The sequence below is a fragment of the Mixophyes fleayi genome, chromosome 3 (assembly GCF_038048845.1).
Source record: "Mixophyes fleayi isolate aMixFle1 chromosome 3, aMixFle1.hap1, whole genome shotgun sequence".
In the NCBI taxonomy this organism is placed as follows: domain Eukaryota; kingdom Metazoa; phylum Chordata; class Amphibia; order Anura; family Limnodynastidae; genus Mixophyes; species Mixophyes fleayi.
The window spans coordinates 17721734-17737981 of NC_134404.1; the positions used below are offsets into that span (position 1 = coordinate 17721734).

Genomic DNA, 16248 nt, shown 5'->3' on the forward strand with positions numbered 1-16248 from the left:
TTTTCTACCATCTGCAAACTTTGATTTATTAGATTTACACGGCTTCCTGCAACATTTACTAATTACAGTACATTGTTTTAACTTTTTGTTTTACCAGCTGTGTGTTTATATCGCCCATACTACAGTAGTCACCATGCACGCTGGTATTATATACAACATACTGTTATGAACGTTGCTTGATGCCTGCTACCACAATATTTACAAACATAAAAGGTCCCTGTGAGTTTATAAACGGTTTGTCTCCAACAGAGGCGATGCTGCTAAACATGAACGAGTTCATATTGTTTAACAATGCACTTATTGCAGCCCAGTAATGCTTTTCTCTGAAATGTATCTTTAATTGCATACAACACATTATTATTCATCATTTGCAGCTTCTATGAAAATATTCAGGTTAATTAAATGGAATCTGTAAAAATCCTTCGTTATAAATGACAATTTCTTCTGTTAAGGCTTCGTTATTAGGAATGACTTTCTGCATTAGTCGCGTGACCAATAGGCAATTAGCGCCCTCTGCTTGTATCAGCCAGGAATTCGGTCTCATTCGGGCGCGGTCTGTGTGTTTGACGAGCAGAGAGACAACAGACATCAGAGCTTGGAGGGGACGGACGATGTGTGAATTTCTCCCAACCACTTGACGAGGATTTCATTCAGGGCAGCCGGCCTGGAAAAGAATTAGACACGTTATTAACAAATTGTATCAATTGTCTTTATATTTCAGTATTATGGTTGTTGAAATGAGTATCTGACACATAAGGCCAAATTCCGCTGGCAAACGGTGGACAAGGTGGCTGCCAAATGTGGAGCAAAGTGAATATTTTGCTGAAGTTTTGAGAATCGCGCTCATCTCTACTACAGCTGTGCAAACTGCCTCTTTACTGGATAAGTTCCAGACTCACAAATTGGTCTCTCTGATTGGAACGTAATTTCCCATAGAACAGATCGTTGTCATAAAGATTCACATACATTCCCCCAGAGATAGAGAGGGACATATATAACAACCATTGCAAAGAAAAAAAAAATCAGTGACATTTTCTAGTGCAATTTTCCCATTGACAGAGAGCGTCTGATTGATTGCACATGCATTCAGCAGGACTCCATTCAGGTCCATTAAACCGCAGGAAAATGTAACCTTCTGTTCCTAATGTCCCTATCGGCTATCCTGAAGCTGATTGCAATGCTGGACTGCGGTTACTATCACCTTGCCTCATGGTAAACACAGTCCTATCCAAATGCCCTTGAGGCTTTGAGTAATAAATATTGGATGAGAACTCATCAAAACTCCAGGATTTATATTATGTCCTAGCCAGTTTCCTTTTGAACGAGCCTTATTCAAGGCCCTGGGGCCCTTTCACTGATGAAGAGACGCCATTTGTAAAACCGTACAAGAATTCAATTTTCCTTGTAAAGTTAACACATTCTTCACCACCTCCACCTGAAGAATGGGCCACCATACAATATGTAGCCTACAGATTAATATGAGATTGTTGGAATGTTTGCAATCTAATAATCCAATCTAGATATTAAGTCCTCAATTACCAGGAGACATTGTATGCTCGCCCATATTCATTTGCATCATTATTCAGGTGTTTAAAAAGGGATTTTTTATATCTTCAAATTGAGACATTTATCATATTGAGGAGCTAGAAATTGGTTCCATCGGGGACTGCCCACCCATAATCTCAGTGGTGACTTTGGGACACTCCCAACAGATGTATAAAATGATTCCCAGATTGTCTGCTGTGTGGGGATTGCAGCTATTGACACATTGTTCCTCTGCTGAAATTACCAAAAGGGTAAAGAAATGCGTCGGGTGTTTTTGATTATATCGTCATTTACAGCAATCATACCCACTGCTGACTATACTATATCAACCGACTTGTAGTTGTGTGATCAACTCTTCTGTCTACTTTTATATCTGATCACCATCCTGATTTTATCATCGTTATTGGGGTATATTAATCTGAGCCTCTGTTCACGTTCTTGGAAGTTTTTCCATTGTGTACGGTCATCGTCTGCCGGTGTCCTGTAGGGTGAGTCGCCGCTTAAAGTGGTTGGAGCAGATCCCCCCTTTGTCACAGCCTACTCCTTTAATCACCTCAAGTACTGGTTAGTGAGAGTGGTCAGGACCCAGTGGTCAGTGTTGTGAACGTACCCCCTCCTTTTTTGACTGGCCCTTAATGAGATTTTTACATTCTTCCCTATACCGATACTCATCAGCTGGCCGGTGTACCAGCATGTGCATAAGGGCATTCAGTCTTTACATCAAGCGACACACCATGCCTTACACGTTGGATATGAATTTGACCACTTGAGTAGGCATGTTATCTCTACATGATTTTATTTTACAAGGTTTAACAAGATGTTTATGGAACTGACTTAAGTCATTTATGATATACTGTACATTTTATATTTGCTAGCAAAGTTTCATTCAGTCATTTATTTCCATGAATTTAACATGTTGTTTATAGCATAGCATTGATGGTTTGCATGTGTGCAGGATTTTGTATTATGTAATAAATCATTGTATTTTATATTTAGATTAACTGTGTTGATGTTTCAATTACTATTTGGGCCTTAGCCAATTATCAGAAATGAATCTGACTGTAGCTATCATTCTCTAGTATGTATGAGATAAATGCTACCTAGAGTCTGATTGGATGCTATGGCTAACACCTACACTTTTCTTTTTTAGAAGAGTTGATAAATCTACCCCTAACACTCTTCCATCATTGTACTGTGAAGTAAATTATGGTAATTTTGTTAACCAGGGAATTAAACATGTAACCAGGCTGGCTTATACTGAGCAGCCACGTGCTGAGGTTTCTATGGAAACGCAGGGTGAACCATAAGTCAGCCATACCAGAGAGTCTGTGAGGAGGAGAGAGAGAGGCAGGAAGGAAAAAGCACATAGGAAGAGGGGCTGGGAGTCAGTGAGGTGTCACAGCCACAGTAGAAGGAGTGAGGTGTGTGTGGAAAGCAGAGTCTGCTGAAACAAATTAGTGTATAGAGGAAGAGAGGGATACCCAAGCTATGCCAAGAGAAGCTGGGTGTAGATTTGCACAGACAGGTCTTGTAGCTGGATCACTGCAGAAAATCCACTATCAAGTCGCCTAAGCAGCCTTAGCGAGATTACACAGCAAAGCAGCCTATGTGTGGAGATGGAGACTAGCGAATTGCGTGTGAGCAGAGAGGGACAGCTAGCAAGATTAGGCTTGCAGTTAGCCCACGACCCAACAGTGGCTAAGACCCTCATTTTCCAAGGAGAGATAAGTAAAAAGAACCACACCAAACACTCTGCCACTATTAATGCTGCACATATATCAGAGACTGTGTTACCTGTCAGAGATATAATGAAAGTTACCAACGTTAATTGGTTAACCTCACAAACTATTTAATATTGGCAGGATTTTAATTCTTGTTGACTTATATTTTCACACTGTGTGTGGGTGCATTGTGGGAGAGTTTGGGGCGCAAGTAAATATACTGTATGTGTGGTGGCCATGTTGTTGTTTAGTTATTGCTGTACTGTTGCCTTTGGTAAATATCTTACCACCTGTCCCATTTATCCCGTTCATAAATTCCCCATATTTAATCCGCCTTTCCCATTTATTTTCCCCAAAATAAACACTCAGTTGATGTTTGCAACCAGAGTGTGTGTGGTACATTATTATTTAGAGGGTTAGTGTGGTCAGGTACAAGGGACCTCCCGAGTCAATCCCTGGTGGATTCACAGTCTGCCTCCTACCATACTGTGCAGAAGGTGGAGACACTGAAGACAGAGAGAACATTTCACCACCCCTTGCGGTGTGCTAGGGAAAGGGATGCTACATACATAAGCTGGGAAGGGTAACGAAAACTCTTCTAGGGAAACCCACTGTTTGACCTCTTTTGGTCGGTCCCCATCTGAGATTCGAGAGAGCATCACCACCTGGGGGTAAATGTATCAATCTGCGGGTTCTTCAACACCCGCGTGTTCAGCCTCTTTCGCGATTAAATTTCAAGCGGCGCTGCCTTGTAAAGGGAAGTTAACCCTTTACAAGGCAGCGCCACTTGAAATTTAATCGCGAAAGAGGCTGAACACGCGGGTGTTGAAGAACCAGCAGATTGATACATTTACCCCCTTGTAGTAACTTGAGTGGAACATGTTGACCACCCTTTTGTTTTTTTGCCTTTAAAGAAACTCTTGAGCATGTCTAGATCATTCCCACCCCACACAACAAAAGTGACTGTAGAACTTTAAATAATCTTGGTGAGATATCTATTGGGCAAATTTGCAATAAATGTAGACTTTTGAGTTTAACAATCATTTTGATCCTGGCTACCGAAGAGAAAGTGTTGGGCTGCCAGTTTTTAGGACTGCTTTTAATATTCTTCAATAGCTGACAGTGACTCAGTCATTATAACTTTCCTATTTCTTTCCATAGTTTCATTGTTTGTTGTTCTAATGCATAACCAGGCAAATTTATGTTTTGTGCACGATAATCATTAGCATTGATGGTTTAGAGCATTGTACAACAGTATGCAATTTTAATTATGCTCGTTATTTACACATTCTGTTCCAAGAAAGAAAGAAAGAAAGAAAGAAAGAAAGGGAGATAACGTAAGAAAGAGAGAGCTCATTCATTCAAATTGTTTCCTACAAAGTGCTATTATAACTGCTTCTAGTTACCTTCTCTAGTGATCTGCAGAACATCTTATTCACCTCACATATATACATAAACTGTGTGTATATATATATATATATATATACACACACACACACACAAGTTAACCCGTGCATGATACTCATGCATTCTAGTCAAATCAAGATACTTAAGGTGTTAAAAAGGTTCTTGTCATGCATTTGGGCCATAGCCCAGGCCTCAACCACCAACCACTCCCCACTGTCACCCCCGGCAACCACCAACCACTCCCCACTGTCACCCCCGGCAACCACCAACCACTCCCCACCGTCACCCCCGGCAACCACCAACCACTCCCCACCGTCACCCCCGGCAACCACCAACCACTCCCAACTGTCACTTCTCCTTCAAGAAATATATACCGTATATACTCGTGTATAAGCCGAGTTTTTCAGCATACTTTTGTATGCTGAAAAAGGGCACTCGGCTTATACACGGGTGAACTTACCTGGTGTCCGGTCCCTCGGCTTCAACTTCTGCATATGCGTTCCAGCAACAGGAAGTTCGGCATTTGGAACGCAAACTTGCGTTCCAAATGCCGGACTTCCTGTTGTTGGAACGCATATGCGTTCCACTGCCGGGTGGATTTACAAGCCGTTCGATCACATCTTCTGGGTCTCCAGGTTTTGCCTTGATTTAAACAGCACCAGTACCTCTTCTACTTCTTAATGATGGTTCTGACAGGGTAAATTCCTAACTGGAAGCATTTTGCTATATTTGTATAGCTTTTCTCTGCCTTGTAACTCTGAGTTATCGTTGTTTTGAAGTCCTCAGTCAGTTGCTTAGAAGAACTTGCATGCTTGTTGAGAGGAGGCATAATATCCTTATATATTTTCTGACTCTCTCTCTCTCTCTCTCTCTCTCTCTCTGATTTTATAATCATTTATGAATGTTCCTTGTCATCTAGCTAAAAATGATTTCATAGATTGAACCTATCATTTTTATTTAGGTTTTAAATTAGCGCTCTTTTCCACCCTAGGCTTATACTCGAGTCAATAAGTTTTCCCAGTTTTATGTAGTAAAATTAGGTGCCTCGGCTTATATTCGGGTCGACTTATACTCGAGTATATACGGTATATATTTTTTTCAAATCTTTATAAACACTTTTAACAATTAACAAATTAAATTAACAAATTAAAAACATCTTAGTATACCAAATTTCAGCCCTTTCTGAATTTTTTTCCCACACACACTAAGAATTTAGTAGGTCAGTGTATAACTCCGCCCAGCAGGTGGCGCTGCAGCTTGGTTTTATTTTTTACACACACACACACACAGACAGACTAACACACGCCACTAGACATTTATATATTAGATATATATATTCTGCATATTGTACCAATTCATGTTTAGATTTTGATCTTTTAAAGCCTGATAATCTGTAGTTCTTAATGGAAGATAAAGTAAGCATTCAGATCCAGTTCCATTTCCTTTCCATATGTGTCTGTATCTTATTAATCTAACATCAGAAGTTTAATATATTCCAGCTGAGAGCGGTGATGTTGTAAAAGGTTCCCTGTGGTGTAACAGCGATCTGTAAAATATCTATATAGTATGATTTGTAATGAGTTCCACATTACAGCAGCTCGGTATGACAAGATATATTCCCTGTGGCGAGCCAGCGACAGCACGGTGGATATAATACGGGTAGACCACAGATGAGAGCAGGAGCTGATGTGATGCTTGTCATTAATGGCCGATAATGACTCTCGTCGTACTGGAAACTTAATTGGGCCGTATTAGACAGGAGTTACAATGACGAAGGACTGACCAGGAATAGATAAAACGATGGTGTCATGGATGTGTGACATCATTCACTAGGGGTAACCGTGGATGGAAGGGATATCTGGAACAGCACCATTACCGAAACGTCTTCTGATGGAATTTATAGTGTTCTAGACACTGGTAGGATCATCTCATCATAACTGTTCTACTATCAAACTTTATACCAGTGTTTTCTATATTCGGGTAGGCACTGTATGTTCAAAATCTAACATATAGGGGCATATTCAATTGACGGCGGGATCGCCGAAAATCCCGCGCTCGAAAAATATTACCGGTAATACGGTAATATCTCGCTGGATTTCAGCTCGCAGCCCAGCTCAGAGAACCGTATTAACGGTTTTACCGCGCAGGATTACCGTAATAACGGTAATATTTTTTGAGCGCGGGATTTTTCGCCGATCCCGCCGTCAATTGAATACCCCCCATAACATAGACTGTTTTCCACAACCTCAGCCTTTACAGCAGAGTTTGGCTGTTCCTCACCCAGTTTTAAGCCTCTTACACAACTGTTTCTGTTTCAGGTAGGTGTAACATAGTTGATGAAGTTGAAAAAAGACACACATCAAGTTCAACCTATTTTGGATCTCCTGCGATCCTGCACTTATATTTGAAATTGATCCACAGTAAACAACCACCAATCTGTTTCAATTGTGAAAATCTCCCCAGACCCAATATTGCAGTCCTATTTTTACCCTATATCCACTACTATCCTTCATTTTAATCAACGGTCGTATCCCTGGATATACTTTTCCACAAAAAATTTGTCTAACCCTTTCTTTCTCTAACATATCTATTGAATCTGCCATCACAACCTTCCCTAGCAGTGAATTCCATATCTTGACTGCCCTTACTGTAAAGAACCCCTTCCTTTGCTGGTTGTGAAATTTCCTCTCCTCTAACCTTAGGGGGTGACCGCGTGTCCTGTGTATAGTCCTTGGGGTAAAAAGTTCCCATGAAAGTTCTATGAAAATGGTGATCATTATCACTTGTTTGGTATGATTGGTCAATCATACACCTATCTATAACCCTACAAAATCCCACACTTTGTGCAAGTGTACCTAGGAGAATTGATGCCATTTGGAAGGCAAAGGGTGGTCACACCAAAAATTGATTTTGAGTTAGATTTCTCTTCTGTCATTCACTTTGCATTTTGTTAACTGTTTAAAAAAAAAAAACTATTAACACTTCTATTTTTAAAAGCATTCTTACTTTGCAGCATTTTTCCACACTTGCCTAAAACTTTTGCACAGCGTTGTATATTGAACCACAGCATCTCTATCAGCAGCCCAGCTTGGCTCACTTAATTTGGACTCCCAACATATGTTTTGAATGTTTGGTGCAAATACGTGTGTTAAACTTCGTCTGATTAAGTAGCTATGATTGTGGATCATTTGGCTGCTGTTGGTGAAGGGTTATGAAAACGATTGCCGCATGGAGAGCGGATAGGTGTAAACTGCCCATACAGAGGGCAGAACCAATCACTTGACGAAAAGGACTGGCTCTACAGTGGGCAGCACGGTGGCTCAGTGGTTAGCACTTCTGCCTCACAGCACTGGTGTAATGAGTTAAATTCCCGACCATGGCCTTATCTGTGTGGAGTTTGTATGTTCTCCCCGCGTTTGCGTGGGTTTCCTCTGGGTGCTCCATTTTCCTCCCACACTCCAAAAACATACTGGTAGGTTAATTGGCTGCTAGCAAAAATTGACCCTAGTCTCTCTCTCTGTCTTTGTGTGTCTGTGTATATTAGGGAATTTTGACTGTTCGCTCCAATGGGGCAGGGACTGATGTGAGTGAGTTCTCTGTACAGCGCTGCGGAATCAGTGGCGCTATATAAATAAATGGTGATGATGATGTGTCCTGATTGTCAACACCCACATACAGCTAAATATGACAAATCAAGCAATACGTTGGTCTGTCAGCACCCTATGGGGCACAAGTAATACGAGCAGACAATATACAGTTCAGTTGGAGGCCATTGTCATTGTCTCTAAGGCTCTGTTTGGATGCCTCCCAAACTATGCACCCCTAAAACTTAATCTACAACTCCTGTTCATCATGTGACACGACATCTCATATTTGCATTTGGGATAATAATTTAGGCGCATCACAGCAGTTAACCGACATTCAGAAACATCCTGACGCCATAGGCCAGCATTCGCCACTGTACAATCGCCACCATCTTGGTGCGCCAAGCACGCACTAACTTCTAAAGCTGGACCCAAAATCAGAAGGCGTCCCACTGAGGGTAGAAACTGAATGCGGCGAGCCGCTAGATATAACAGAGGAATACACAGCCACACACAGAACCAAGCTGACCTCTGCAATCAATACAGAATAAAGGCCGTCTGCACAGCTGACGGGACGTGATCATCGTTTATAAACCGCAACCTATAATTTGTGGTTGTGATTTTTCCCTTTGTAATGTGTGTTTACAGCCTTAACGTTATATTGGTGAAACAAGATGTTGCAACACTGTTATTTTCACATTCTGCTAAATAATTCAGACATGTAACATTTATACTTTGCTGCCATTTCCAAACATCCATCATCCACTCCAATCTTTTTGCAGCTCTCTTCTCTAACTAAGAATTGGCTTAACTATGAGGTCTCCTGGTTGGGTCGCATAGCTGTTTTTAAAATGATGTTACTACCTAAACTGATGTATATTTTTCGCACTATTCCCTATATTGTACCTAAAAGATTGATGGCCTGATTTCATACGCTAATGATGTCATATGTTTGGCGGCAGAATTGCCCCCTTCTCTCCCATAAACGTATGGCTCTATCTAAACAACGTGGGGGTCTGATGCTTCCTAACTTAACTCACTACCAAGAGGCTTGCATATTGAGTCACCTGCGGGATTGGGTACTCCCCCCTACCTCTAAGCCATGGGTGGATTTGGAGAGAGCCTGGTGCCCTAGCTACCCGCTGTTGGACCTTCTATGGACACCCAGGCCGGTCCGCCCATCTGTTGTGTATAGGTTACAGTCCATCTCGGATGCCGTGCAGGTGTGGGATAGAATCATTGGGCTGCATGCCAATTTTGTACTCCCATCTCGTAATCTCTCTCTCCAGGCAGTGGGTCAACTCATCCCAGATCTAAACCTTGCTGTTTGGAAAGCCAGAGGGATTTCTTCAGTATCAGATTTGTTTGCCCAAGACCTTTTTCTTTCCTTTTCTCAGCTCCAAGATCGATTTAGCTTGCCACCCTCAGAAACATATAGATACTTGCAAATCAGACACTGGGTCAGAACTGTCTCTAGGACCCCCTACTCTCTCACTTCGCTTCCATCATCTGTTATAGATAGACTGACGAAGAGTAGAAGTAGTAGAGGTGGAATAACGTTTTGGTATCACTACATGTACTCTCTGATCCCCCCCAACTAAAACTCCTGCACAAACCCACTGGGAAACGGATGTGAATTTAAGGCTCACTGAGCAACAATTATGTAACTTCTTATCGTATGTCCAAGTGCATTAACCATACAGAGATGCAGGTCAATCCTCTCAACCGGCTGTACCTTACCCCGGAGCGGCTACACAGGTTCTGGCCAAATCAATCAAAATTTTGCTGGCGCCAATGTACCCAAATAGCTGATATTTTCCATGTTTTCTGGTCTTGCCCAGTGATTCAGCCGCTGTGGGGCGAGGTATTTGTTTTGATCTCAACTGTCTTAAAGACTCCTGTTGCCCTAGACCCAGCCCTGGCTCTTCTCCATGTCTATTCGACTTCCATTCCGAAGCACGATCGCTACCTCTTGGGCCATATATTGATAGCTGCTAGAGCAGCAATAGTACAAAACTGGAAGTCTCAGCTCCCCCCCATCACTACCCGAATCATCTCTAAGATACGATATAGCTTTGAGATGGAAACAATAGATACGCTCTATTCCTCATCTGCATCAGCTCCCATCATGAGATGGTTTAGGTGGCATGAATACATCACAGATGGCCCTGGGGCTCCTCAAGATACTCCCGTCTTCCCAGTAGCTCATTCTCCAGCGGCCTTTATAGTATCCCCCCAGCCTCTCTATCAGCTCCAACCCCCTGATACCCCTTCCATGGTAGAAACATCTTCGAGTGGTCAAAATGAAGGTTGATATGTCTTGCTGTATCATTTCTTTTCTCTTTCTCTCTCATCAGTAAATGTTAAATGTACATTGTTTATATAGTGTGCCTTATTTTAATCGAGTGATTCCTCTCCCCCTGCGCGGGGACCCCCTATGTGTTTTCCTTTGTTTGTAGCTCTCTCTTCCCCTCTTTTTTTTTCTGTACCCCATATATCTTTGAAAATGTTCAATAAAAATATTGATGAAAAAAAAAATAATTCCATCAACTGTGTAATTAAAAGACGCTGCATTCAATTTACGCTTCAAGTCGTTACATTATAAAATACATATTAGGATGTGCTGTGGAGGAAAAAGTAATGTATCATCTTTTATTGAATATCTGGCTGATCAGAACATAATCATTTATAATGTAATTAGTTATAGGTTAATAACTGAAATTAAGGGCAAATTAAGATAATCAATTTATAATAAAAAACAAACAAACATTCAAAAATCAATATGGATACATTTCCATAGCATTAAATAGTATAATGTATGGTAAGATGTAGTTAACCATCTGGAAGGACAATAACTGTATTTAAATTGTGCATGAACAATAAAGCAATCTATATCTCAGGTGAGAATAAGACCTCAGACCCGCGCAGTTCTGGGTTCGTCACCAATAAGACGCTTTGTCCGGGCAGAAGAGTAGGAAATAGCGCCTTTACTTTACCGATCAGGTTGTAGCAAAATTAGCTGAACAGTAAGGATGTTGGTTCTGTTTAGATCGAAAAGGACAGTGGGAGGGGCCAGAATGGACCACTCAGCACAGCGATAGACAACCTGATACACTTCAAAGGCCGCATGGTGTTAATCTCAGTAATAAGGTAAAACAATACATTTAATCAAATAAAAGAGACACAACAGTAATAATATATCAGCAGGAATTTTACACAAGTCTTAGAAGTTACAAAGCACAAATCTGCCAATAAAGCCGGAAGGATCGGGGGATCCGCAGGCGAGGGTTGGGACGGCCGCCTGTTGCCCACCACTGAATTAATAGCATGTAACGTGTCTGCTGCATGTGTACACATAACCCACTCACCCTACAGTCAATGTGTTACATGTTGTCTTAGCCTACAGCAGTTTATACACAATATGATAAGTGAGGCCTTAAGCCAAGGGCACTTAAAGTCTTGTGTTTATGTGAGTGTCGGCACTTGCTCTTTAGGGTTAAGTTTTCCATGCATAGTCAGCCAATAGTTTTCGAGGGGAGGTTTTCTATTCCTCTATAAATCATCCCTGCTGAGTATTTCGCTCTCTGGATCCTCCTGTTAGAAGGAAGGTCAAGGAGGCCTAAGAGGGGATTCCCTCAAACATTGGTTTGCTATAGGCAACATCTCCACTTTTTCAAACCCACAGCTTGATAAATTTACCCCTTAGCTTTGGATCAGTGGTGAAGCGGTTTCCTCCCACTGATTTGGCTTAAGGATTAGTTGTTAGCTAACTGTCCTGCTCTCGCTGCCATCAGAAAATATGAATACTATTTAATCATTAATAAACTGCAACCTTTTTTGCCAAAAATTTAAATGTCAGTGTTTTTATTTAGGTCCGTTTTAGTAACACGCATACATCGGAGGGGTAATACGGTGCAGGGAACGAAAGACAGTAACACTATGCATTTTATATCCACTTCAAGAGCAGAATCCAGAACCCGAGGGCAGATAAATCAAACGCTGGACATCGTTCTTCAATTAAAAAACAATGTCTGGAGATGGCACCTTGCTGCGTTTATAGTAAATCTACCTGCACTAAATGACACATTTCTTACAGAGATAATAGCATTTAGCTACATACACACAACCAGGAGCAAACAGTAATTTTACATCTGCAAATTCATATGCAATGAGTATTTAATAGATCATCCTAATATACAGCAGGGCCCATTTATCCACACACGTTGCACAGACTGCAGCAACTAACTTGCATTGGATAAAAGCTATTTATAATTGTTGTTTATTTTATACTCCGCGCTGGTCAGTGGGGGTACAGCACACACAGATGTATAATAAGGGAGGAGAGGGTCCTGCTTCTGAGAGCTTACAATCTAATAGCTGACAATAAAGAACAAGTGTCGGCATTTAACCACAGTAACCAATCAAAGTTAGTAAATCATCCCTAATACCCGAGTCCATCTGTGGAGGGGTTTTTCAGACCACCTACTCTAAACACAGTGCCCTTTGCACAACATTAAATACAAAGTGACTGGTTGCAGAGCACATGCTGAGTGTCAGCTCATGGGACGAGCCGCTGTGTGAGCTTGCATCCAGCTGTGAACACACCCTCATACTTAGACCACTATCAGAATCAATAAAGAGCGGAGATATTCTGTGCCCCCAATTGATGATTAATTTCTAAAGGTCAACTACCCTCTGCAGCGTTCCCCATACAGGGGGGGGGGGGGGGATCAGGTGTGCCGCGGCCGCGATCATGTTTAAATCAGAAGGAGTTCAGCTGTGGGTCAAGGTAACTCCGTGTCTCAATGTCAGCACACGTGACAGGCATACGATATCACTTCTCATCTCAGCTAGGATACTCGGTGTACAGAGAACACGTATCCATCCATCACCAGGTATTACTGAAGTACAACATACTGGAAAATAACTACATACAAATATAAGCCAATCAGCAATCATCAACAAATGTCACATGTCTGCAGCCTTATAAAAAGGAGCTTACCGCCCCACGTACACGCATTCTTCCTGCATTGTCCTAGGGGAAACGTCTGTGGGTGCTCCCTGTGACTATCAGTGGCTCAGACTACTGTACAGTGATGTGTACGCTGCGTCTGCTACATAGCTGTGTAAGTATTAAAGAGGAAATAAGCCCGTTCTCGGTTAATCCCATATTATATACAGAAATAGGATGTTCTTAATGCGTACTGTACATACGATGTGTTTTCAGCCTCTCTTACCTGCATACACTGTAGCTGGTGCAAATATTATGGCTAAAAAACACCTACTTAGGAGAATTACAGGACTTGAATCGGCTGCATCTGCGTAGGCACGTCCTTGGCACGCCCTTACTGTACTTTGCCTACGTTTGTGCACCACTTCCCTATAAGTGTTAGGCTGTAAATATAATTTGTGTTCGGACATGAATTGCATTCAATAGCATTTATTGGTGTAAGTTCCGTTGGACGCTTGTGTAAAGTTATTTCACGCATGTAAACGGACTTACATCTGAACATGAATCCGGAACTTTATGTAACACTAGGAAAGAGAATATCAACAACACCACCTCCGTTAAAGTGTAAATCTCAGCTGTACTTAAGTATCAGGCAATGTGTACTAAGAGATAATAACATACTTGCCTACTTTGGGCAAGTTCTTTCCGTGAGGGGGCGGGGTGCGAGCAACCCTGTCATTTTGGCCCTGCGACAAAAATGACGTTTTGTCGCGGGGGCGGGGCCAAAATTACACGATTCCCCCGCGAATTGCCTCATTTTGAGACGGCGGGATGCGGGAGATTTGCCTGCCCTACTGGGAGTCTGTCAGACTGACCCTAATTTCAGGAGTCTCCCGGGCATTCCGGGAGAGTTGGCAAGTATGCATAATAACTTGCACATTATATTTTCTGTTGAATGTGGGCAACGTCTTTGTACATATACAAAGATCTGTAACAAGGTTCATACCACGGAAGGGATAAAACAAAACGTGTAGTGATTTAGAGAAAACAGCTGAATGGGCGACAGTGTGAAATATTACATTTACTACATCAAAATGTACAATAATGCATGTGGGATACACAGATCCAAAGCAGAATCCAGAATAAATGTTACATCACTAACAGAGGAACAGAACCTCGTCATTATAGCGTCAGTCAGCGGTACAGCCAGGCAGTGGGAGGAGCCAGCACAACGCGGTTGTATAGGAAGAGGTGTTAGGTGGGGGGAGGATATATTGTCATTTTATAGGACACTGGTAAGACCTCACCGTGAGTACTGTGTACAGGTCTGGAAGCAAAGAGACGGCAATAAAATAGAAATCATTCAGAGAAAAAATAATGCATGGGCCGCATAACAAAACTTGTCAGGAAACCCTTCAATAACTGAACAGTGTGCAGCTTCAAGGAGACGAGGGGCAGCTGTGATAGGATACGAACAGTGAATGTATTTATTAAAAACTGAGTTCAAAAGTAGAGATGCTCAGGCTCGGTTCCCCGAGAACCGAACATATCTGAACTTAGCAGATCCGAGTAGGCTCGGTACTTTCACGCTTTTTCGGATTTGAATACGAGGCAAAACGTCATTGTTACGTTGTCGGATCTCAGGATTTTTGGATTCCTTTTTAAGATCTAGGACAGCGGGGGGTGGGAGGGAGGTTGGACCCCCATTTATCTTTTCTGCCACTGCTGTGTGCCAATGTGTCCTAGATGTGCTAGGAACTGCCGTGTGTTTGTGACGTTGCTCTGTCGCTTACCATCCAGCCAGGTCGCTGCAGTATTTGTCCGAAAGTGTATGAAAATAATATTGTGACTTGTGAGGTGGTCAAAATTGACTGCAAATGACTTGAAATTAGTGTTATTGAGGTTAATAATAATGTAGGAACAAAAAAAGAGCAAAATTATGTGATTTTACCATATTTTAGGATTTTTTCTAAAAAATCCAAAACTAAAACACGAAGTTAATCCAGATCCAAAACCAGTTCGCGGTGGTCAGTGAGCATCTCTAGTTTAAAGGTAACATGCTTCAAAATTATTGAGATACAATAAAGAGGAGCTGTTGGGTGATCTTTGGCAGGGGAAGGGGGGGGGGGGGTATTTAATTACCTGCCCTGATCCCTGGGGCGAGGAGCTGCCAGGTTCCATCTGCGAGTTAGATTTACCCCCGAGAGATGGTAACCGGACCATGAGTCATGCTTAAGTGTAAGCCCTTATCTTGGTGGCATCCATATGGACACACAGTGCTCACCTATAAGGTGAGTGTAGGGTTAATGAGCAGCATCAGAGGCACAAGCTAGCCTGAGATCTAAGAGGGAGGCCCGCGCTTACTGCGGGCGGTACGCAGCGCGGCATGGAGACCAAGAATACCAGCGGGCATGCTGGGTCCGACCCTGTCTGGGTGACCGATTGAAAGATCACAGAGACAGGTAACAGACCAGAGCGCCCAGCGCCCATGGAAACGGACAAAGAGATGAGACAGCGTACAATCCCCAACGTGAGCAAGTGTCAGCTTGGACATACAACAAAGTACCACCGTCTAATGTTAAATATTATATAGGAGTAAAGACAGGAGAGGGATTATATTGAGAGATGGTCTGATGCCCAATCCGCTGACCGCTGTGTTTTGTACTGCACCACTACCCCTGTGTCGCCCCATGGCCTGGTTATTAAACCTCCATGTCTAGGGGCCGTTCTAAAACACTGAAAACCCCAGAGAAGAAGAGAGGACTGAGCTGGGGCAGGAGGAACGAGAGCAGGACGTAGGTACCTACCCTGGCACACGGGTCAATATCTGACAGCAGCCAATTTACCACCCATAAAACGCTCTCTGGTGTAATATTCCATTAAACCAGCAGAAATTGTTAATCATATTTCAGTGCTATCCTGGAACAGATGACACTACGAACGGCCGGCCCAGGACATAAGTGGATTGTGATTATTTTCAGAGAGAGATATCTGCCTCCAGCTACTGTAACAAAACAATGAGACGAGAGGTTAAATGGAA

General features: G+C 42.3%; 1 protein-coding gene across 1 annotated transcript in view; it reads right to left on the reverse strand.

Annotated features, from left to right (window-relative positions):
* Nucleotides 1–314: 314 nt before the first annotated feature.
* EPHX2 (epoxide hydrolase 2) overlaps nt 315–16248 on the reverse strand; it is a 61735-nt gene continuing 45801 nt past the window's right edge. The window contains exon 19 of the mRNA XM_075201145.1: nt 315–664. Within this exon, the coding sequence (XP_075057246.1) occupies nt 589–664 (76 nt within the window). The 3' untranslated portion in view covers nt 315–588. The remainder of the gene's footprint in view (nt 665–16248) is intronic.